This window comes from Dipodomys merriami, unplaced genomic scaffold (assembly GCF_024711535.1).
Source record: "Dipodomys merriami isolate MVZ:Mamm:240054 unplaced genomic scaffold, mDipMer1.0.p SCAF_2, whole genome shotgun sequence".
Lineage (NCBI taxonomy): Eukaryota > Metazoa > Chordata > Mammalia > Rodentia > Heteromyidae > Dipodomys > Dipodomys merriami.
Genome location: NW_027203381.1, coordinates 29429767 through 29455538, shown reverse-complemented (window position 1 = coordinate 29455538; position 25772 = coordinate 29429767). Strand labels below are relative to the sequence as shown.

General features: G+C 38.7%; 1 protein-coding gene and 1 long non-coding RNA gene across 3 annotated transcripts in view; one reads left to right on the top strand and one right to left on the bottom strand.

Moving 5' to 3' along the window:
• Positions 1 to 7910, top strand: part of Galnt1 (polypeptide N-acetylgalactosaminyltransferase 1) — an 80513-nt gene extending 72603 nt beyond the window's left edge. For both annotated transcript variants that reach the window (XM_070029324.1, XM_070029326.1), the window contains exons 10-12: positions 3486 to 3584; positions 4060 to 4194; positions 5772 to 7910. In XM_070029324.1, the coding sequence (XP_069885425.1) occupies positions 3486 to 3584; positions 4060 to 4194; positions 5772 to 5918 (381 nt within the window). In that variant the 3' untranslated portion in view covers positions 5919 to 7910. The remainder of the gene's footprint in view (positions 1 to 3485; positions 3585 to 4059; positions 4195 to 5771) is intronic.
• A 10897-nt stretch (positions 7911 to 18807) lies between these two features.
• LOC138831582 (uncharacterized) lies at positions 18808 to 25046 on the bottom strand. The gene is made up of 3 exons (XR_011373383.1): positions 24972 to 25046; positions 20201 to 20325; positions 18808 to 18957 (listed from the first exon to the last, which is right to left on the bottom strand). It is a non-coding gene; the product is annotated as an uncharacterized lncRNA (long non-coding RNA).
• Between the last annotated feature and the right edge of the window lie 726 nt (positions 25047 to 25772).

The following is a 25772-nucleotide window of genomic DNA, read 5'->3' as shown; positions in this document are numbered from 1 at the left end:
CTGAGGTCTCTATATCCTCACAGCCTGTACTCTTACCCTGTAGATACTGCCTTCTGACCAATATGTCATGTATTATTGCCATTGAAGTAGAAAAGTTACTGTTTCTAATAGTTTCTTAACATTATGACATTTTTAGAATGTAGACAGGTTGCCTAAGATTGTTTTGGCTTGACTCAACAACATATCTTAACTACATAAGAAAAAATGTTTCTTTATAGTGTTTCAGGACAGTCAATGTAACCTACTTTCTTTTATGGTAATTCTTCTTGGTATACAACTTCTTCCTTAGCACCACTGTGAAGTCTCAGTGGATGGTTAAGAGTAGATTTCTTTTGAAGGTTGTAGTAAGACTAAGCACGTCCATCTTCTAGTTGCTTACCAGCAAAAGACCAGTTTTTGCTGATCAGGAGAAATTCCTTGCTTATCCTGGATGTTGGGTCTTCATATTTTCTCCAGTATCTCAGGGTTCAACCTTCAGGATAATCGGTTTTTATGAAGATCTGAGTCTTGGCAGTGGTTCCACTGAAGACTGAAAATCAGAAAGGAATCTGTGGGGAATACTTGAGTTAAACAAGGAAGGAACTGACTCTATGCTTTAGTTATTGGTAGAAGTTGGGACTGCCTTTTATGATGCTATACTAAAGAAATATTTATTTGGTCTGTTTGTTAACTGTACACCTGTATTTCCTTTTGCTTCTCTTGTTAGTTAATATATGTTAGTGTGCTTATTCTCAAGTATATTTTGCTTAAGAACAATTCAGTGTAGTCTCGAACTGTGTTCTATTCTTAGAAATATTAGCAACTCTATGGGAAAAAGCAGTTGAATTAATAAAAGCCTTGAAAAAAGTTGTGTTTTTCAGGCATAATTGAATCATATTAAAAGGTCTATGGGGGCTAAAGTATAACTCAGTGGTAGAGAACCTGCTTTGCATGCGCAAAGCCTTGGGTTTGAAAGAAAGAAAAAGAAAGGACTATTAGCTTCCTCTTGATAATAATTTATCCCCAGGACTTCTCAGAAGGTACAAACCAAACTTTACAATTGACTTTTCCAAGTGTCTAACGATGTGATTATTAACATGTTATGAATCATTTTTGATCTTTGACAGGAGCTCCTCACAAATGATGACTTTCTTTTTTCTATTGTCAGCATATAGATCTGTGCATCCAATGAGTAGTTAGCCACTAGCCACATTAAATTTAAATCTATTGAAATTACTCAAGTCCCCAAATCATAGTAGTCACATGCAAAATGTTCAGTGGACATGTGACTACTAGCTACTACATTGGACAGCATAAATACGGACATTTCCATTATTACAAAAAATGATATTTGGACCCTCTGGAGACACTCAAATAGCACAGAGATTCTCTCTCTGTCTACCTTGTGTACAGTTACTTTGTTAACGGAAGGTAAAGCATCCATATTTGGCTTGTTTTCAAAAACCAGAGGTTATGCTTACCCTTTATAGTCCTTGTTCCTGATTTAGAGTTATCCTTTAAATATGGTACATCCTCTCATTGGATGTACCATATTAAATTCCTAAAGGATCCTGTCAATAGTTATTTTCCTCGTAGGTTAAGTAGAGAATCAAAGCCATGATACTCTGACATTCCTATTTCAACCAGGAAAACCTCCTATTTTCCATATCAAATCAGCCATTTAGTTTGAGTCCCTAGTGATTTAGAATTACATAACTACTGAATATGTTACCAAACAGGGAGCCATCTTCTTTCCAAGAGAACCATCAAGATATATGGAAGATGAGCAAACTAAAAGAATTGATAGTGTTAGGAGACTGCTAAACATTTAGCTATACACTATGTACATCAAAAAGTGGGATATAGCCCATAAAGACTGGGAAAACTCCAGAAAGAAGCTATTCTTCTTTGTGTTGACCTTCAGAATACACTTTAGGTTATTGGAATATTCACGCTTTTTTAAGACGTTTCAACAAGAGACATTTATCTGGAGCCATCCTTAGTGTTACATTCTTGCATATGTCAGGCATGGTGGTACACATCTATAATTGCAGCACTTTGGAGATAGAAGCAGAATATCTGGAGTTCATGGCTAGCTTGGACTACATACTAAACCCTTTCTTAAAGAAAAAAAAAAACCTTTCATATATTTTACCTTTTCCCTAATAACATGCCTATGTTTTTGTCATTGTATATTTACAAATGCTATTATTTCTTATTCTTTATAGAGTGTCACATATTGAATAACTAACCTATAATCCATTTATATACCAATAAAAATACTGAACCAAGTATATGTTACCACTATTTCTACTTTCTACACTTTATACTAGAAAGCTGATAACTTGTTTATATGAAACATCAGATGCAGTATCCCATAGAAAGTGTTCCTAATTTTTCCCTTTTCCAGAACCTTTTCAGATTTAACTCTCTCCCTCTTAGAATCCAAAAGGACTAGTCTCCTGGTTTTTAATGTCATGGGAAAAACACTCCATAGATGAGGTAGTCCACATATATTCTCACAAGGAGAGAAAGAGATACTCCTTTTTTCAAAACCGCATCTTCTAAGCCGGGCAATGAAGAAGAATCCACTGGGGAGTGTACCACTCATTCACCTACAAAGAAGCCCAAGTTCATTGAGGCAAATAAGCTTCTCTGCACTCCAGTGTTAAAGCCACTCAAGGATTGGAACATTTTATCTGTTTTCCAAAATCTTAGTGCTTTACTATAATATTGGCATAATATACAAATTATGAAAGCAAATGGCTTATTTTTAGCTTTAACTTTACTCCACTTTATCACATAAAACTATATGTTTTTCTGTCTATACAGCATGACAGAAGTAACCTGCCACACCTCTCCCCTATGACCCTGTGGTACTATTTTACCACCTATGGGCTTAGTAGATTGCCTAGTAGATGGCCAAATGCTTTTAAATTGCAGGTGTTTTGAGGAAAAAAAACAGCAAGGGATGTTGCTTAAAATATTCTCCTAATTCTGATGGTTGATTCAGGATCCTTTATATGAATGACAAGTATCTAATGAGAAAGTAAGGTTTGCCCCATACCATGTCTGTGATTTCAAGTGCCAAATCATTTGGCAAGAAAATGTCTAGAAAGTCCACTAAGAAGTCACTAGAATAACTATAAAATGTAATACCCTTATTTTGGTTGATACAGTTTTCTTGAATTAGTTATTTAGTTGCTTTAAATTATTAGAATAGAATTTACTGAAATAAACACAAATCCTAGAGGAACAGTGTAGAAGAAATAAAAAATAATTAGAACGTGATAGATTTCCCCTTTAAGCATAGATTTTATGAACAGTTTTGGAAAACATTTCTAAACCAGAGAATCTTGGGGAACCATGCAGTGATTTTCCCCCCACCTATAAACCACCTAGGAGACTTGCAATCATCTGAGCTCAGAGTGACCTTTAGTTGTATGTGTGGCAATTCATCTAGTTAACCTTTCTTAACTCCTGGTATTTTTATTGTTGTCTCATAGATACGAAATGTGGAAACAAATCAATGTCTAGATAACATGGCTAGAAAAGAGAATGAAAAAGTTGGAATTTTTAATTGTCATGGTATGGGAGGTAATCAGGTGAGTATCTTAGTAAACTTTTTTTAAAAAGTTTTAAAAGTTTTAACTTTTCCTTTTTGTTTTATCCCTTTTATTCCATGACATTATCCTGGAAATATTCTTAGATGTCCAGAGAAAATAATAGACCATTGGGTTAAAGGAGCCTTTAATCTAATCATTTCTTTTAAACAAAGCATTTGTAAAAATTTCTATGTATTGACACTGCTGAACACAAGTTTTCTTTTGTCCTTGTTAGGCAAACAAATAACAACCTTTGATACTAGTGAGCACAAAAAACTAAATGATTTTACTTTCCTCTGTGGAAACCTTGAGGAAACTTTTCTGCATCATTTTATTCTCCATTATTTTAATAAAGTGCAAAAGTCATGTATCTTGAAAGACCTGTATTTCCCCTGCTAGGTTATTGACATCTGAAATGCTGTAATTAGTTTGTTTTTACTATTAAAGCTTACATGTGTGCATTTTTGTTTTCTAGGTTTTCTCTTATACTGCCAATAAAGAAATTAGAACAGATGATCTTTGTTTGGATGTTTCCAAACTTAATGGCCCAGTTACCATGCTTAAATGCCACCACCTAAAAGGCAACCAGCTCTGGGAATATGACCCAGTGGTAAGTTATCTAGTTTTGAGTAGGAATAAAAAAATTACAAGTGTCATTGGGCATATTTATATTTATTGCTAAGATGGTAAATATTAGCATATAGTTAAGATAGCCATTGGACATGGCCTGAATATTTTGTTCCAATTCATCCTTTGATGCCGGGCTACTGCTATTTTGTGTGTGACTGCCTCACATGTTGAAAAACGAAGAGTAACATAGTTGTGGTGACAACCCAAATTTTTCTTAATTTGAAAAGGTCCTATTTTTAAGCTGATAAGAAAAAACCAGCATATCAATTGGGCCCTAAAAGATCTACTTATAGTACCTTAAACAAACAGTTCTATTATTTTTACATAAGTCTGGAGTGGATTCAGTGGCACTGTGCTGTCTGCGATAAGTATACTTTAACATTCTCAGCTTCAACATGTAGCTACTGCAACTCACATTTTCACATTCCAACTCAAGGCAGAAAGAAAAGGAAAAGAGGAATATTTCTTTTCCTGAAAAGCAAAAAAAAACTTTTCCAGAAATCCTCTTTAGTAAACTGTTTATCATGGGACAGAAATATAGTCCAAAATGACGACCAACAACAAGGAAGGCTAGGGAAGCAAGCATTTGGTTTTTCTAATGTTTATAGTGAGAATAACAAAGACAAAGATTAGGAATGGCTTTTGGCTAACCAATCAGCGCAGTATACAACAGTTTTTCTAAAAGTAAATGTTTGGTTAGAATGTAAGAAGCTGGAGATAGTTTGGAGTATTTAAAAAGAATTGGTTATGTATATAAAGTGTTGAAACTTAAGGATCATTTTACAGTGTTTCTCCTGAAATAAAATCTTACACAGTGGTTTCTCCCAGAGGCAAACGCTTAAAAGAAAAGTTTATTGCTCAGATATCTACCAGGGAGCACCTTTATTAATCAGTAGCTGTGGAAAAAAAATGGAAAGGCAAAATTGGACAAAAGGAAAATTCAAATTGCAATACTTGACCCAGTAGCCTGAGCTTGACAGCATAGGGAGCTCTGAAGGGAAACAGCCCATCATAACTGCCCTATGTTCATCCATTGGAAACATATAACACTTTGGATAAAGAACCAAGATGTCAACATTCTGTAATATAAGCCTCAAATTGTGAAATCTTAGATCAAAAGAACTCCACAAATAAGATCCAGCACACTGTTTATATGAGTAGAAGTTGAAGGCCTTATCATATGGAAATTGTAAAGCTGAAATAATTATTCAGAAATAGGTTGGAAGATCTTAAATGATCTTTATTCATTATACACCATTGTACTTACTCAATTGCTTTTCCCATTATAGCTCTTGATGTTTTCTTTAAATATAATTTCTCTGTCATGTGAGCTACAATTCCACTTCTGGATTTGGGAGACTTAACTGGAAATAAGAATCTCCCAGATTTTACTACTTGGTCTAGCTTCAATGATTCTCAGATCTTAGTCCTCTGAGTAGCTAGGGTTACAGGTGTCAGCCCCCAGCACCTGGATTTCCTTAGGTGCTCATTTCTATAGGGGAATTTAGCAATTATCAAAAATAATCGCTGAGATGTTTTTCTCTCCATCACTTTCAGAAATTAACCCTGCAGCATGTGAACAGTAATCAGTGCCTGGATAAAGCCACAGAAGAGGATAGCCAGGTGCCCAGCATTAGAGACTGCAATGGAAGCCGGTCCCAACAGTGGCTTCTTCGAAACGTCACCCTTCCAGAAATATTTTGAGACCAAATTTACAAAAACGAAAAAAAGGATTGACTGGGCTACCTCAGCATACATTTCTGCCACATTCTTAAGTAGCAAAAAAGGAAAAATACTTTCCTCTTCTGCAGGATGTAAGGTTTATCAGCCATTAAACTCAGACTTTTAGCTTTTCACTAGCTGTGAACCAGCCTTCCTGTCCAAGGACGTGAAAATGCATAGTAGTGAGACTGTGCACAATGATGTTTACAAGATTGAAAGAGTCTTTCATCAAGAGTCATGGGAAAGAATATTCAGACACAATCAACAAAATATGCTTTCTGGAAAGCTGCACCTTCTATGGTTCACTTGCACATCAGTAATTTCTGCTGAATGTGCTCTCATGAAGAAAAGATTTCCAAGATTTTTTTCCTAATTAGGACTGGTAGCCAGTATATTAAATATTGATATAAAAATAAATGAGAAAGAACTGAAAGAACCAGATTCAGAATCATGAAAACAACATTTTTACAACAATAAAAAACTATATTAAACAGGGTTTAAAAGAAATTAAAACAGAACTATGAGAAGTACAATTTGTTATAGTATAGTATCAAATTTCTATATAGATTTTATACCTCAGTGGGGAAAAATAACTGATTTCAGTGATACTCATTTTGTTTTCATCTGTGATAGTCATGGATGCTTTTATTTTCCTTGGGGTGCTGGGCAAAAAGCTCTCTGAACATAGTTTTAATTTCTTTCTATAATATTTTTATTTGGTTGTGGACTGTTGGAATTGTAATTTTTAATTGCCTTCTTAAAAAATGGACACTTAACATGTCTGGTCTCAACTGAACAAGTTAGATATCTCAGTTGTTCTTGGGTCAACTGGCTTATACACTGAGACACACACAGACACACACTATTATCAACTTTATTAACTTCATCCAACTGATTATGCTTAATACCCAGGATTCATACTACTGTAGTACAGATTTGTTTCACAGCAATAAATCTTCAGTTCTTTATGACTCCACTTAACAAAAGGCTTACAAAGAGTGATTTATCCTTTGGGTATTTGCAGATAATATATTTGCCAGTTTTGAAATCTTTCTCACTCCATACACAGATGTGCTTTATTGTCAAGTACATATTTAGATTAGATTCTTGAATTGTAACATTGATTTGGTTTTTTAAAAAATAAAATTTGACTGAAAATGTATAATTGGCATTTTTAATGAGTTAGTTAAAGAAGTGCAGCTATTCCATTTTGCAGGTTCTGCATTTCTCCCTAAATTCCATGTAGGTTACATTGATCTTATTTTTCTCTGATTTTTAATACCAAAAAATCAATTGATTACCAAAAATTTATGTCAATTAAAAGTTAAATTTTTAACTTTCCAGAAACTTGCATTGTGACATTTTCTCCAATATCTAAAGCAATCCATTGGCAAAAATGCATATATTTTGCTTGTTTTTGTTAGATTATATTTGATGGTATTCTTTCCTTTGGTTATCAAAGACTCACTGCAGGCAGTGTTATTTCTTGTGCCTAAGAATGTTTCTGAAAGTCACATCACCAATGATAATTGCCAAGTTGATTATATACAGTTTGTTTCATCAACATCAAGCCTGTAGATGCTTTAGGTTGAAGCTATAATACAGAAGGCAAAACTGTCCCAAGGAAATTCAAAATGAAACAGGTACTGGATGGAATTTTATTTCCTACTCCATGAGTTGTGTTAATTCTATTCAGTAGACCTAATGCTTGAAAAAAATTGAATGTCTAATCAATAAATTACTTTCATGCTCAGCATTTCAGGTTTTTGTATTCCAGAATAGCTTGGTATCATTTGTTATTGTAGGAAAGATTAACAGCATTGTGACTTAAGGTTTGGTTTTATTTTTTAAGAGGGATATTTGAGTGCTTTTAATTCATGGGTACTTTTAGAACTTGATAGATAATCCCATTGCTTTTATTTTTCTAATTAAAATATTCCTAAATACCTGTAAAATATAAAATATTCCTCACTAGTTGTGCCTAAAATTGGTGTTATTTGAAGTTAAAATTAATCCCTTTACATCATAGCAATTTGTAGATTAGGCAGAGTATATTAGTATTTATCTAATCTAGTTGTGAATTGAGATAAAAAAGACTGAGTGAAAAAGAAAAATAGATACATAGGATTATTTGACCATAAGAAATGAAGTGTGACAAAGATAAATTTGAATCTCACAAGCCTTTCACTATACTTCATTCACAGTCTACTTTAATATATTTCTCTGTCCTAATTCTTGACAGATCCTGCTGTTCACTATCTGTAAATGGAGAATACCGTGTAGGCCATGTCTTCATTTGTCCTGTCAACCAGTTAGCTGAAAAAAACACAGTCCCTATTTTATAAGGACTTGGTGCTCTCCTCATCTTCTAAGAAGTATATACCAAAGGAAATTTAATGCTCCTCAAAGAAGAAAATTTGGAAGGGAATGTTTCTGAAGTAATCATTGTAAGAGATATACACAAAGAGCTAAGCTACTTTTTATACTGTTTGGAAAATTAGATCTATTTCTAATTACAGGACCCTTTTTTTATCTCTTATTTCTTAAAAGTTTACCTCCCATTTGCTTGATAAATCTATCAGAACTATTTTTTCAGACTAGGAGGCATGTATACAAAACTCAACTGTATAGACAGTAATAAACACATGAAACTTTAAAATAGCTTTAATATCATTAAGGAAGTCATATCTAGGAAGAAAGTTAAGCAAGATGAAAATGTATAAAAATTCAAAAATGGTGTTGAAAAAGTACAATAGATGGTTTGAAATATTATATAATGTTATGACACCAGCCTCATGCAAATTGATTTATAGATGTAATGAAGTCAAAATCCCACAATGTTTTATTGTAGAAATTGGTGTGTGTGTGTGTGTGTGTGTGTGTGTGTGTGTGTGTGTGTGTGTGTGTGTGTGTGTGTGTGTGTGTGTGTGTGTGTGTGTGTGTGTGTGTGTGTGTGTGTGTAAATGAAACAGATACAGGAAAATCGGGATAATGTTGAAGAAGAAAAATAAAATCAAAGCTCTCTTTAGATAGTGGTGAGCTTGGATCATGGCCACTGTCAATAGGAAGACCTCAAGACCAAATTAGAAATCATAACAATGGAAATTACAATGTTAATGCTCCTCAAAATGACATATAAATTCAATGTAATCCCTTAAAAATATTCCAGATGCTTTTTGGAGGCAGAAATTGACAGGCTGATCCTAAACTTCATATCAAAGTTTATGCATGGTATCCAGAATGGCTAAAACAATGTTTTAAATTTTTTTTTTATTGTGAGAATACTGTACAGAGGAGTTAGAATTACATGGTCAAGATAATGAGTACATTTCTTATCAAGCATTGTTGCCTCCTCATTGTTTCCCCTTCCCATCCTTTCCCATACTCGTCCCCTCTCCCCACCTTATCCTCCCCCCACCCCCTACCAAACTTGTTAAGTTCATTTTTGACATAACGACTTGTACATCTCATTGTTGCAATGGGTCCAACTGTATCCCTAGTTAAATGATTTGTTTTTTTCCCTTCCCCTCCACAAATTATACCAACATCAAAAACAGTGATGAAAGTATGGGTTATACTGTGGGGGAGGGACATACAAAGCAACATAGAAATCATTTTATAAATATGATAGAAACAATTGCATGAAAGGAAAAAAACCAAAACATTTGAAGACTTATCTTGGGGTTCATTCCTTTTTTTTTTTTTAAGTTAAGAGTACTCAAAACTGCTGGGCCTATAATCTTAGCTACTCAAGAAGCTGTAATCTGAGGATTGTGGTTTGAAGCCAGCCAGGACAGGGAAGTCCGTGTGTCTTATCTCCAACTAACTACCAAAAAGCTAGAAGTGAAGCTGTGACTCAAGTGGAAGAGCATTGGCCTTGATCAAAAAAGCTCAATGACTATACCCAGACTCAGTTCAAGCCCCAGTACTGGCACCAAAGAAAATAATGATAATAACACTCCTTGATTTTTTATTGTCATGTCTCCAATTACTACTGTAAAGCAAGACAGTGTTGTACCGATGCAAAGGAAGATGTAAACTGAATACAGTTAAGAATGCAAAAATAACTCTTAACAACATGGTTGATTGATTTTCAACAAGTGCCAAGAAAATTCAGTGGAGCCGTTTTTTTTTCAGACTATAGCAAGGAACAAATGTAAAAGAAGGAAGTTGAACCCTTATATATCACCAAATACAAAAATGTAAATGGATCAAATAAATAAGAGCTAAAGCTATACAATCTCTTCAAAGGAAACATTGATAAAATCTTCAAGACTTTGAATTACAAAAAAAAAAAAGCAGCAAGAGTTTAAAGATAAGTAAGTTGGAGTCTTCAAAACTTAAAATTTATGGTTCAGAGGATACCACTAGGGATATAGCTCAATAGTAGGATGTTTGCCTAGCATGTATGAGGCCCTGGGGTTGCTATTCAGTATCACAAAAGGGCAAACGGGAGGGGGTCAGGAGGGTAGGAGTAGCTGGGGAGCAAAGGACACCATCCCATAAAATGGGACAAAATATTTGCTAGTCATATATGATAAGGAATTTGTATCTGAGACATATGACAAGGTTAAACCAATTTTTAATGAATAGTCATTCTCCAAAGAACATACAGAAATGACCAAACATGAAAAGATGATCTACATCATTAGCCACCAATATTAAAAATACAGTATCATTTATAGTTGCTTAAAAATTTAATGGAAAAAAGTACATATACGGTACATCTATAATGAAACTATCCAGTGGTGATGGAATAAAGATCTAAACAAGTGGAGAGAATTCATATACATAGATTGGAAAGTGCAGTGTTTCCTGAAATAGATGTACAGGTGTGACAATGCACACCAAAGGTTCAGCCTGATTTTTTTTTGTAAGTATAAGCAAGATTACTTTACAATTTTATGGAGGAGAATAACTGCAAGTTCTGAAAAGAGTGTGAAGTGGAAAGAAGCAGACTATTCCATTTCAAGATTTATCACCAAATATCCTAGTAATGAACTCTCACATAGGTGGCCAATGGATCTTCAACAAGAGTGCCAAGAACACTTGAGGAGAAAGAACAGTCTCAACAAGTAGCATTGGGAAGGCTGTATCCATGTGAGGAACAATAAGATAGAACCCTTAGCTTACAGCCATAAACAGTAATGAACTCAGTGTAAACACTTAACAAAAATCCTATGGCAACATGAAGGGGACACGTTTCATGACCTTGGAGTTGGGAATGACTTCTTAAATATGGTACCAAAAGCCTCACAAAAGTAAAACTAGACAAATGGGACTGCATCAAACACAAAAACTCTGTGAACAAGAGAAAGCAAATCACAAATGATAAGGTAAATATCCAGAATGTTCAAACAACTATGACTCAGCAACAAAAAGTCAAATAGCCTGATTAAAAAGTAGGCAAAAGGGACTGGGAAGGTGGCTCAGTGGTAGAGTGCTTGCCTTGTATGCATGAGGCCCTGGGTTCAGTTCCTCAGCACCACATACACAGAAAAAGCCAGAAGTGGTACTCTGACTCAAATGGTAGAAGAGCTGATGGACGGTGCCCAGGTCCAGAGTTCAAGCCCCACAACCTAGCAAAAAAAAAAAAAAAAAAAAAAAAGCCAGGGGCCAGTGGCTCATGCCTGTAATCCTAGCTTCTCAGGAGGCTGAGATCTGAGTATTAAAGTTCTTGGCATTAAAGTTCTTGAGACTCTTCAATTAATCACTAGAAAACCAGAAGTAGCACTGTAGCTCAAAGTGGTAGAGCACTAGCCTTGAATGAAAAAGTTCGGGGACAGTGGCCAGACCCTGAGTTCAAGCTCCAAGACCAACAAAGGGTTGGGTGGGGAGTTATAGGCACAATGGCTCAACCTTACAATTCTAGCTACTAAAGGGGTAGAAGTGTGATCTTGACCAGCCCAGGCAAAAAGAAGTTTGAGAGACTCTTAACCAATAATTGAGCACAGTGAAATACCGTTGTTATCCCAACTATGGGTGAATCACAATGACTAGAAGAAAGCAAAAACAGCAAGATCACAGCCCAGACCTAATGACATAAACCTAGACCCTACCAAAAATAGCCAAAAAAATAGCCAACATAAAAAGGAGCTAGAGATGTGGCTCAAGTGGTAGAGCATCTGTCTTGCAAGTACAAGTCTCTTGAGTTTTAATCTCTAATATTGAAGAGAAACAGAAGAAAAAGACTAGATATTTCTTTTAAAATTCTATCGATCATCAAATACCAAGCAAAATCGTGCAGATAGCACCTTACATTCAATAGGAAGACTAGCATTTTTTAAAACAAGACTAGCATTTTTTAAAACACGGTTTAAGTGTTGATGAACTGGAACCATGTGTACTGCTAGTGGGGACATAGGAAGGTAAAATTGCATGGAAAATATGGGGGTTCACACATACAAAAGTTGATGAGCCATCAAATTTGGATAGCTCTGTATCCAAAAGAATTGAAAGCAAAGTCTCAGATTTTGCCCAGTATTGTCTACTCACTACTCACAATAACAAGTCAAAGCAGCACCAATGTCCACGTATGAATGGATGAACTAAAATACTGTGTACATATACAATTAATATGCATTCCTTAAAAAGGAAAGAAGTCCTGCCATGCCATATGACAGTTCCTTCAGCTGGAGCTCCCTTGCTCAGAAAGTGGCACTAACCTGGTTATGAAGGTGTTGCAGGGCAGCATCAGATGACCTGAACCATTTCTGCAAGGTCTGCTTGTTACAGCTATGTGTTTGAGCTTAAGGGGTCACAGCAGTGGATCAAACCAAAGGTAAGCCATTGGGCATCAATCCCTCAAACACCTCCTGTGCCCAGGACTCCCCAGGGGGACTTGCACTGGCAGAGCTGGTGCAGTTTCTGGAACCCATTTAGCCAACTGTGAATGGAATGGATTTATGGGGAGAGAGCACCTGAGATGGTTTTATTTGTTCCTGTAACTGTGCCACACATAGCAATACTTTGGAGCCCTCTTCACTTAGGAGCAACTCCCCTAACACTTCTGGCTTGTCCCACAAACTTTTTTGAAATGTTCTTTCTTTCGGACATTGAGTCTTGAACTTGACTCAAAGCTATTCCTCTCTTCTCCCCTCCTTTGCCTGTGTTTTGGTAGGGGTGGAATAGAGCAGGGAAGATCTCTGGTCAGTCTCACCCTTGGTCTTCCCTGCTGGAGTAGGACAGAGGAAGAGCTCTGAGGCCAACTCCCAGGAAGGGCTCCTACACCACCTTTTGTTTCAGTATTGGAATCTGAATTCAGGGCCATGCTCACTCTTGCTCAGTTCGCTTATTTAACTGGAACACTACAACTTGAGCCATGTCTCCAGCCAAGCCTTTTTTGCTGGTTACTTTGGAGAGAGTCTTTTAGACTTTTCTGCCTGGGCTGGTTTCAAACCACTATCCTGATCTCAGCCTCCTGAATAGCTAAAATTATAGGAATGAGCTACCAATGCCTAGCTACCACCTATTTTTTTTTTTTTTTAAACTCAGGGCCTCAAGCATGAGAGGCAAGCTCTCTGCCACTAAACTAATCTCCATCCTGTCACCTTCCCTGTTAACTCTTCAAAACAAGGCACTTCTCTAACTCAATCTATCACTCCTGCCCAGGTGGCAGAGGCAACTCAGCCTTTCCTCCAGTAGGCTCCCTGTTCCACCATCGTGAGAGACCTGATGGGTGCCGTGGGGAGGGGCTGGCCCTCTCTCCCCTCCCCCTGCTCTCCTGCTCCAGGGGTGGACACAGTACAGGTCTGCCCTGCACACCAGCTTCCCCTACTGCCTGAGCTGCATCACAGAACTTTTCTTTTTCTGCCCTCAGCTTTGAACCTTTTCCAGGCTACAAGATAGCAAGCAACACCATGCTGTACTTTTTGGGGTGGGGGCTGGAGGGGTTGTAGACAAAGGCACACTGTCTTTATTAGTAATTGTATTGTTTCACTGGCCAAATTGGGAAGTCAGCTGTGAGAGGAGAAGAAAGGCTCAGGATGTGAAGTTAGGCAGCCACAGATGCAGTGGATGTTTGATAAATCAGAACTAAGAACTTGAATCAAATACATGTGTTTAAAAAAGCATTCAAAAGCACTCTTCCTTGTTAACCCAACAGGCAGAATTATATTTAATGATAAACCTCTAGAGACCTTGCTATTTAAATCAAGAACAAAACAAGGATGCCTGCTCTTTCCATTATTGCCTAACAGTTCAGGAAGTTCTGGGCAATGTATGAGGACATGAAACAGGAAAAAAAGAGGCAAAAAATCTCAGGAGCAATATTTGTTTACATTCTTTAATGTTGTGTATTCACCAGCTACACACTGTTCGCCATTAAAAGGTTTAGAATGTCCTCATGGAACTTCTATGACACAGGGAGGGAAACTGATGAAAACAAATCACCAGTGTAGAATGTGTCATGAAGAAAACTAAAGCAGTTGGCAGAATGACTAAAGGGAAGTTCTAGAGCAGTGAACAGTCTACCTGAGGAAGGTGTAGCTGAGCAGAGCCCAAAAAGCACTAACTACCAAACCATGTGTCAACTGGGCAATGTTTGAGATGCAGGAACAGTGGAGGCAAAGCTCTGGAACAGAAGCCAGACCAGAAAGTTGCAAGACTAGGCAAGGTAGGATGGCCAGGTATAATGAGAGGGACAGGGTCCAAGACAGGGATGAGAAGCAGGCAGAAGTCAGACCATGTAGCCAGGACTTTTGATTTAAATATGAATGTGATTTGGAGACTAGGAGTAGCATGAGCTGACCTAAGTCCCAAAAAAGTCACTGTCTGTTGGGTGGGAACCTATTGGAACTAACAGTGGCAGCAGAGATTCAGGAAGAATTTTCTCTGAAGATTTTGAAAGCAAAACTAACCCTTGAGCTGAGGACATAATCAAAAGTAGAGCCTGGTGTGCAAAGGAGTAAAAAAAACGAGCAAACATGTGGCTCATGCCTGTAATCTTAGCAACTCAGCAGGCTGAAATCTGATTATTGTGACTCAAAGCCAGTCTTGGCAGTGAAGCCTATGAGACTCCTATCTCTAACCACCAAAAAGCAGGAGAAAACATCGCCCAAGTGGTACAACACTAACATTGAGTAATAAAAGCTCGAGAACAGTACCCAGGCTGAGTTCAAGACCCAGGAACAGCATAAATACATACATGCACACATACATGCATGCATGCATGCATACATACATATATACATAAAGCAATGCTACAGTTTGAAGGATGGGTACCAATGACTTTCAAACCACAGTGAGCCTGGTGCAGGTGGCTCACACCTGTAATCCTAGCTTCTCAGGAGGCTGAGATCTGAGGATCACTGTTCAAAGCCAGCCTACACAGGAAAGTCCATGAAATTCTTCTCTCCAATAAATCACCAGAAAACCAGAAGTGGTGCTGTGGATCAAATGGTAGAGTGCTAGCCTTGAGCTGAAGAGCTGAGCAACAGTGCCCAGACCCAGAGATCAAGCCCCTTGACAAGAACCACAGTGAATCCAGGAGGCTATGTTGCTATGACACAAGATGGGTTATGTTCTAGTTCTAATGTCCAGGGGAAAACAAAATATTTTGAGTAATCAGCACATAGATAATTTTGCCCCACTTTAGTTTGTACACACAGGATTATTTGATTTGTGTGATGAAATTTGGAAATCTGAAGCTGGGGAGACTTATTTTACATTTTAGCCCAAAATCTTGGGCTAAGACCTTACATAGAAGATTCAAGTGAATCTTTGAGAGTCTAGAGGGTAAGTTATTATAGATAAAGACCTCCAGAGAGGGTCATGCCATCTCAAAAAGTCAAATTATCCTCTAAAACCTTGCCTTACCAACACCTTAAATTTAGCCCAATGAAATTCATTTTGGACTTAGAATCCTTAGAATTTTTAAGTGTGTTTTTAAACCACTACTTTGTAGTAATTTGTTACCACAGCAATATGAAGATAATACCATGGTTGATTACATTGATTTTCATATATTGAACAAGGTATATAATTAGTTCCCTAAGTCTTTATATAGAATTTTATTATAGATTGTTGGGTGATGTTTGATAGTATGTTGTTAAGGATTTTTTTCATCTGTATTTACAAGGGATATTGTTCTACTGTTTACTTCCTTGTACTACCATTGTATAGTTTTTAGGTTAATTCCGCCATTATAAATTAGATTGGAAAGTATTCTCTCCTTTCAATTTTTATGAAGAGATTATATAGAATTACTTTAGAATCTTTTAAATGTTTAGTAGACCTCCCCAATTAAACCATCTGGACCTGGAAACTCCTTTTACAGTATTTTTTAACTACAGATTTAATTTTTCCAAGTGATTATAGGGGAATTTAAATGATGTATTTCACATGGAGTGAGTTTGGTAGCTTTTTCCTTTTGAGGAATTGGTCAAGTTCAGCTACATTTGATTTTTTAATGTCTGCAGAGTCTGTAATTTTCTCCATTGTTGCACTCCTGATGTTGCTGTTTTATCTTCTTCTCCCTGCTCGACTTTGTTTTTGTGAGATTGGGTCTTGTGTATGTATGCCAGGCTGACCTTGAACTTTCAAGTTTCCTTCTGCCTTTTAAGTGCTAGGTTATAGGCATGGTCCACCCTTGCCTGGCCTCTCTATTTTCTTTGTTAGCTTGCTAGGAGTTTGTTAGTAATATTGATCTTTTCAGTAAGTCTATTTTGCTTTCAGTGATTCTTTTCTATTATTTTTTTCTTTTTTCTATTTTTTTATTGTGAAAATACCGTACAGAGGGGTTACAATTGCATGAGCAAGGTAATGAGTACATTTCTTATCAAGCATTGTTGCCTCCTCCTTTGTTTCCCCTTCCCATCCTTTCCATCCCTCCCAACCCCCCACCCCCACCCTGGCCAAAGTTGTAAAGTTCGTTTTTGACATAATGTCTTGTACATCTCATTGTTGCAATGGATCTACCTGTATCCATATTTAAACAATTTGTTTTTTCCCTTCCCCTCCACAAAGTATACCAACATCAAACACAGTGAAAACAGGGGTTATACCGTGGGGGAGGGACATACAAAGCAACAAAGAAATATCTTATAAATATGTTAGAAACAATAGCAAGAAAGAAAAAACATTTGAGTCCTTATCTTGGGGTTCATTTTGCCTAACATCAACTTATCTGACCGTTTCTACTTGTCTCGGACATGTATTAGTTATTGCAAGTAAGGGAAACCATGGGACCTATGTTTCTTTAGGCCTGGCTTACTTCACTTAATACAATTTTTTCCAAGCCTTTCCATTTCCTAACAAATGGAGCAATGTCATTCTTTCTGATGGAGGCATAGAATTCCATTTTGTATATATACCATATTTTCTTGATCCATTCATCTACTGAGGGGCATCTGCATTGGTTTCATATCTTAGCTATGGTAAATAATGCTGCAATAAACATAGTTGTGTGTATTTTCATTCTTAATTCCATTGCTTTATCTCCATACTTATTTCCTTTAATCTGATTGCTTTGGGCTGATTTTGATCTGGTTTCTCAATCCAAGATTTACATATTGATTTGAGATGTCCTTTGAAAAACAAATATTTAATTACTTTAGTTAGTATTTGTTCTGTGCAACATTATGATTTGAAATATGGTGTGTTTCTGAATGATTCAACTTAATTAACATATTCACTACCTCATCATTATTTTTTATCTTTAAGTAGTTGTACAAAGGAATTGCCATTCAAAACAGTTAAATGAAAAAAAGGAATATTTTAGTGAGAAGAAAACAGTTAAATGAATACAATGAATTTTGATCAATATCGCCTTTTTTTAACATTCCCTCCCATCCCTTTTATCTACCCCTTCCTTACTTTTCTTAAATTTTACAGGATTGCATTAAATTTTATGACTGCATTCTCCCCCTTCTTTCTTTGTTCTTTTATATATAAGCATTTATGTAGCTTTTTTCCCCTCAACACTGTCTTTCTTGACATTCACATTTTGATTTGTTGTATTTTCACTGTCATTCATTTCAGGGTTGTTGTATACCTATTACTTTTGTTCCATCACAGCCACCTTTGTGAATATGGAGAGGTATTTCAATATGGTTCTGCTTTGATCTCCTGATTACTAATGCTGTTGAACCAGCCCTCTTTCCTCTGCTTATTAGTTATTTGAATATCTTAGAGAAGTGTTGTTTGTTTGTTTGTTTCAATTCCTTTGGCTTTGATTTAAAAATATTTTCTGCCATTGGATGGACTGTTTTCACTTTCTTAATGATATTCTTTTGTGAAGACATTGGTTTTTAATTTTAATGGAGTATAATTGGGGGGGGGAAAGAATTGTGCTTTGGTGTCAAAAGAAACCATTGCCAAAAGTGAAGTCACAAAGATGTATTCCCATGTTCTCTTTCTTCTAAGTACTCTTAAACTTAGATCTATAGTTAAGTTTTAGTTTTATGTGTACCATGGGCTCATTATATAGTCCATACTAGTCTCAAACTCCTGGGCTTAAGTGATCTTCCTACCTCAACCTCCCAAGTAGCTGGGGCTGGGGCTGGGAATGGGAATGTGGCTTAATGGTAGAGTGCTTGTCTACCATGCAAAAAGCCCTGGGTTTGATTCCTTAGTACCACATAAACAGAAAAAGCCAGAAGTGGTTCTATGGCTCAAGCAGTAAAGTACTCATCTTGAGCAAAAGAAGCTCCAGGACAGTGCCCAGGCCCTGAGTTCAAGCCCCAGGACTGGCAAAACAAACAAACCAAACACTGAAAGACCAAATAGCTGGGGGTGCACATACATGCCACCATACCCAGCCCTGAGATAATTTTTTTTAACATATGAAATAAGACAGGGAGTCAGATTCACTCTTCCATTCTGTTTTAAGAACTTCTTTTAGCCATTCTTATGGCGTGATTCTGTGGGCAACATATTGTCTTGTGCTTCTTCATCTGAGAATATTTTTATTTACTTGGCATTCCCAAAGCATATTTTCACTGGATGCAGAATTCTGGCTTGACAGTTCTTTTCTTCTCACACTTGAAAAATGTTGTGCCACTTCCTCTGGCCTCTGTGGTTTCTGATGAGAAAATTCAATGTCATGTGAATAGCTTTTCCTTGTATACACGGTGTCATTTTTCTCTCACTGAATAGAAATTATTTCTTTGTGTTTAGTTTTTGGAATGGTGATTTTGTACATCTTGTACCTTTCTTTGGGTTTGAGATCTTTCTCAGCTTTGTGAATCTGTAGGATTATATCTTTTCTCAAATTTGGAATATTTTCATCTTCTTTGGTTCAAGCTCCCTTGATGGACTTTTTGGATTTTTTTGCAGTGTGTGTGTGTGTGTGTGTGTGTGTGTGTGTGTGTGTGTGTGTGTGTGTGTGTGTGTGTGTGTGTGTATTAGTATCTCCAGGTTTCAGTGTGTGTGTGTGTGTATGTGTGTATTAGTATCTCCAGGTTTCAGTCATGACCAGAATCTAGTCCAAGTTACATCAAGCAAACAAAACAAAACAAAACAAAACATGCCATCATGTTGTTCCTTGGTCCTAATTCCTCACTTCTTTACCCACCTTTCAGTGTCGTCCTGTGTTGTTTGATGTTACAATATTCTGGTGCCTTAGCTATTCTCAGCAGGACAAATAAGAAGTGTACTATTCCATTTTATTTCCCTTTCACTTAACATTTGCAAATATTTGGAGGTTTGGAACATATCTTAGGACAGCTGTTAGAGTCGCCTTTATGAAGTCAGTAGCGCATCTCACAACATGCCAGGCTTACAAGGGGTTCCCCACTTTTACCATCTCTATGTGTTTCCAAAGGCTATTGCAACAACTTACCAAAACCTCTGCAGCTTAAAACAGTACAGACGCATTCTTTTGCAATTATGTTGGCCAGAAGTCTGTTGGCTAAAAGTAAGATGTTTGCAGGGGACAGTTCCATTTTGTAGGTTCATAGGGGGAGAGGTATTGGGGGATAGTTCCTTGGCCTTTCCAAGTGGTAAAGGGCTCCTGCGTTCTTTATTGGTTCCTCCACCTCGGCATACCTTATCTTCAAAACCTGCAACAGTCAATCACTGCTCACATTTTTATCCCTCTATCCCTCTCTTTGGTCTCCTTCTTCCTCCTTAAGGCCCCAGACAGTGATTATAATGGACCTGACTAGATAAAGAGGTGAGCAGACTCATGTGGCATGTGTCTGCATCAGTATCCTGGCTCCTTTGCTTTTAGGTCAATCTTGCCCTTCAGTTCCCCTTCCCAGCCCATAGCAACAGAGGGAGGATGTGCCAAACTATGTTATCAGGGCTGCTAGACTAGACGGTACCTGATGGAAAGTGCCTGCAAACCGTACAGAAGCACCGTAGATGAGAACGGCCAGCACAGCGCTCTCCTGAGCATCTGCATCTCACAGCACAGTGTGCTAGTCCACTTTCAGTCACTATAATAAACCTGAGGAAGATCAACGTTTTGAAAGCTCTGTCAGCCACATTACTTTGGGCCTATGGTAAAGCAGTACATCATGGCCAAAGACTATAGAAGATTTTGTAAACAACAACAAAACAAAAAAATGACTCACCTTTGTCTGGAAAGCAAGAGAGAAAGGAGATGACAGAAAATCCAAAATCTCCTCCATGCCATGCCTCCCATGACCTGTGGACTTCTGACCAGGCCCCACCTCTTAAAGACACTACAGCTTCCAATAGTGCCACCCTAGGCATGAAGCCTTTAACACTTCTAAATTATATCCAGACTTTAACAGTACACAGCCCTTTCTATCCAAATGGTGTAAGGTAAAGCATGCTTGCCTGGGAGCCCAGATACCCAGTACCTTGGCCACTGCTCCAGTCTCAGGTCCAAGAGGCAAAAACAAGCTAAAGAGTGCCCCCACCTTCCTCTCCTGGGATACCTGGGTGGGTGTAGGCCATGGGATTTTCTGAGTAGCCCTCAGACTGCTGCTGTATGGAGGGGGGGGCACCTGCTCATGTCCTCATGATTTTTATAAGGATACCAAAAAATAATTGTCCTCTGCCTTCATTTAGCTCTCTTCAGCTCCAGTGCAGGGATGAAGGAAGGCTGATTTTCAGGAAGTCTTAGCTGAGATCACACAGCCAAGCAGGGAGCTAAGCCTCTGGGTTAACAAACAACTGTGGGCTTTGACAGAATGGAGAAGTGGAGCAGCGTAGAATCCTGCAAAGATCCTACACCCAGGTGGTTGAGGCTTCTGGGCCAGCCCCTCCCATCATGGATGTACTTGAAAGGCCCAGTGATGGCAGGAGGATTTAACTGAGCTGCGAGAGGTGGAGAATTGTGAGCCTGGATAATTCAGTTGGTAGAATATCTAGAGGTGGAGAATTAAATGAGAAGATAGAGGATAAGGATAGAGGATAGGGAAGAGATGGAAGAGGAGGACAGTAGACTCTTTATATACCTGCAAGCCTCCAGAACTAGCTCAAGGCTTGCATAAAGAAAGGACTCTAGCCTTTGAGGACTTCATTTGTATTTGCATCCAAGACCAGAGCATAAAAGATCCTGAACAGTCCCTTTCCTGTTGGGCTACAAGCTCTGGGTTGACTGTCAGATACATCAGGTTGGTGGCCTCCTCATATGTTTAGTAAGAGTTTACCAAATTGCAACTGAGGCAGGATAGATAGAGGGAAATGAGATATGAAAATAACAGTCAGAATTCAGAAATAAACATTTGTATTAAGCAATAGCTTAGGGGTTGGAGGCATGGCTTAGGTTGTAGTAAGCCAGCCAATGAGTGAAAGCTTCAGACACTAAATTCACATCCCAGTGTCAGACCAAAAACAAAAGAAGAAAATATAGCTTGATTACAAGCATGCAAGATACTGAGAATATGGCTTAGTAGTGAGTGCTTGCCTAACATGCATGAAACCCTGGGGTTCCATTATTCAGTGCCACATAAACAGGAGAAAAAACAGAAGTGGTACTGTAGTTCAAGTTGTAGAGTACTAGCTTAGAGCAAAAGAAGCTCAGGGACGGTGCCAAGGCCCTGACTTCAAGCTCCAGAACTAGAAAAAAAAAAGGCAATATTTTATTTGCTCTTAGCTTTACATTTCCTCAGTGAGCTGCAGCACATAGCAAGGTCAATCAGTCAATAAACAAAAGAGCTCTGATTTGGCCTACTTGCCTTAATAGTAGAGCACACTTGGAACTGAGCAAGAATATCTTAAAGACACCTGTCCCAGGAATAATACTTTTGAGAAATGACTCTTTTGATCACAAAAGTACTTACAAAGGAAAATATTTATCTTAAGTGTGGACATCTGGTTTGAAAGGAGCATCTGGTGAACCTGTCCTTTCTGTTCCCGTGTCTAGATGTATACTATCCTTTCTTTCTTTTGCTAATAGACCTTCTTGGTTTCTATCTCAATGTGTTCTAAAATTCCTTTTGTGACAATATCACAAACTTGTAATAACCCTGCGTGGTCTGAGGGCCAGGTCTCAGTGTGTGAAAGCAAGTTTTCCTGGGTTAATGAAAAGTGCAATTCCTTGGAATCTACGGGTACCTCCCAACCCACCCATGCATAGACTACTCCTAGTGGCCCCCTAAGTGTCCCAGCTATGAGCTGGGATGCATTGCCTCAAAATGTGACTGTAGGAGACCAGAATATGCCACCCCAAATATAGTTCTTCGGTGTATTTTGAGCAGGTTATTCTGAGAATTGCAGATATGGGAGTCACTCTGAAAAGCCGCTTTTTCCCAAAAGACAGTTAAACCTATGAAAGACAGCTACATTAAGAAAGCTGTCAGTAGAGAACATGAATCGTCTGAGAGACTAACCTGCATAACAAGGCACTACATGTCAAACATTCCCTCCCCTCCTCTTCTTTTTCCTGCCCTCCCCTCCCCTCTCCCTTCTTCTCCTCTATTCTCCACCTAGCACCTTCCAGAGCCCCTGGCCCCTACTCCCTCCTGCAGCTCAGGATGCTCTATGTAAGCTTCAATCAATTGACTCTTTTTGAGTTATATATTTTGGGGGACTGCTATGTCTATGTATGTCATAATATCCAATGTTTCTCTTGTTCATCTGTTTTATGTCACTTTCATTTGCAGCCTGGCCAAAGAACCTGGAGAAAATGGAAGGATAAAGTCCTCCCTCAGTGCTCAATGTATAAACTGACCAAGACTGGGTGCCTTCAACCTGCATAGCTGCCACTGGACATAAAGCCTCGGAGAATGGGTGAATGGGAGTAGCACCCTCACCAACTCCCTTGGACTCTTTTGGTGGGGGGCAGGGGGCAGGTAACCATGCCACAGGCTGGCCTCATGACACTCCAGGGAGGCAGAATATGTCATTGAAGAAATGTAATCTCCCCCATCAACCCCCCCTTTCTTTTCCCAGGACACAGGACAGACTATCCTGAACACTCCTCTCCCCCCTTCCCCTTCCCCCCCCCCGCCTTCCCCCCTCCCCGTCCCAGCAGTGATTATCTTAGGCCTCTACAGGCTGCCAGAAGGCTGGGGTCTCACCATGGCTGCCATATAATACATCTTTCTCTGCTTATCACCCTATCTTTTTATTTGGTATAGGGGGTGTGAGTGGCTGGACCTACCTTGAGGCTCCTAGCCTTTAAACCTGGGGGTCTAAGAACCCGATTTTATTTCCTTATCATAAAAGTCAGTTGATTTCTCTGTTCTCAGAGAGACTACTTTGACCGTTGTCTCCAATGGCCTTCTTACATGACACAGCTAAGGAGTCTTTTGTCTTCTGGCTGTACTTATCTGCTTTGCACTCACCATGGGTTGAGTCCATTGCACTTGGTTCTAATTTTCAGTGAAAGCACACTCTTTTTTTTTTCTACGTTTAAGACAACCCATGCTGGGGTTGTGGGTCAAGTGGTAGAACACCGTTCTCACAAGCATAAGGCCCTGTCTTCCAACCCCTGTACCACCACTGCCTCCTTCCTCCCCCCACCCCCCGCCACACACACATGCGCACACACATCCCCAACTGAACAGACCCAACAAGGTTTCATCACTTAGTGGTCTGATTACCTAGAGTCAACACCCTTAGGGTGACACACAGTTTTTATTATTATTATTATTATTATTATTATTATTATTATTATTATTATTATTATCATTATTATTAATGCTGGGGCCTCCTTCATCATCCTTCCTGATGAATGAGAGAGACTCCTGCAGCCCTGAGACCTCAGATTCTCATGGTGAGGGCTTTGTAGTAATCCATTCCTGAAGGCCACAGGCCCCGCTAGGAATAAGTCATTTACTATTTTTAAAGTCTGAAATAATGCGCTCCTAAAAGGAATTCATTTGCCAGAGAATAGCAGGCTTTAATTACTGACACACATTATGGATCCTTAAAGCAAAAATCCCCCAGAATGACTAGAATTGCCTCTGAAACCTAAAGGTGTGATGTTTTCTGTAAGTTTCCACCTATTTTTAACCGCAGGAAACAAGGAGTCAGAGCTGCTGGAAGAATGCAGCTTCTGTGCAAGAGGTTGTTAATTCATCAGGATTTGAATGGACTGGAACGTGGGCAGTGTGTGGTTGGGAGGAGGGGTGTGGTAAGGCCAGAGGAGACCACAAGGGACCATCTGCTCCTAAGCCCCAGCCCTGCTGTGTATGTTACTGTGTTTGGAACACTACAGCTGATGCCCTTTTTCAAGCCTGGTCCAGATTTTGTACACCACACTGGGGAATGAAGAGCCAGGTGTCATTTACCAATAGGAATGGGACTTGGGCCAGCCTAGTTCTTCCTAAAGTAACTCTCTCTCTCTCTCTCTCTCTCTCTCTCTCTCTCTCTCTCTCTCTCTCTCTCTCTCTCTCTCTCTCTCTCTCTCTCTCTCTCTCTCTCTCTCTCTCTCTCTCTCTCTCTCTCTCTCTCTCTCTCTCTCTCTCTCTCTCTCTCTCTCTCTCTCTCTCTCTCGAATGTGGAGCTGAAAACCTGCCCCAAAGCCATTACGGAGATTCCTCAATAGATGTGATCCTGGAATTCACTATGCCTCCTTTTATGAGATTAGATTCATTCATCCCAGATTAATTTCATCCTCCAGGAGGAGATTTAGCCTCAGCTTAGCAAATGATCTGGGTGTCAGTAAATACTTACTGTAGAGTAGGGGTGATGGGAGCCCTCCCCGACATATGCAGGATTGATCATTGAACCTCTGAACACCTGACAGCTAATAGAAGACAAGAAAAGAACATAACTTTATGATCTGTTATTTCCCAAGAGCATCACATGAAAGAAAAGTGGAAAATTCCAAACCCCAGTGTAACCTAAAAGTTTATATGTCTCTCCATAAGACAGACAGAGGAGACAGACAGAGATGAGACAAAGAGACAGAAACAGAGACAGAGGGAAGAGAGAGAGAGAGAGAGAGAGAGAGAGAGAGAGAGAGAGAGAGAGAGAGAGAGAGAGAGAGAGAGAGAGAGAGAGAGAGAGAGAGAGAGAGAGAGAGAGAGAGTAGCATAGGGAGAGAGGAATTAGAGAAAGAGGAGCAGGTCTATATCAAATGTCACCTTTCTCCCATGAATTGATAATTCCAGAAAGGAATTCCAAGGAAGGTTTCCATGACACTGGAATACATCTACAGGACAAGCCTTCAGTAAAAAGCAAGATTGGGCAAAAGCTGTGCCCTTTAGTTTGACATCATCTTCATCCTTACATGGCATCAGTTTGGGGTGCTTTCTTAGCTCCCCCACTGGCTTCGTGCCTGGAAGGCTACAGGGGGCCCAGAAGACATCAAAAAGACTAAATTCAAGATATCCTACACACAGGCTGATGACAGGCAGAGCAGGATTTGGAGGGGCACTGACAAGGACAAGAGAAGATGGTGAGCTATGGGGGGTGCAACTTCCTTTGTTTAATGAGAGGATGTTGAATCTTATGCTTTGACACGTCTAAAAT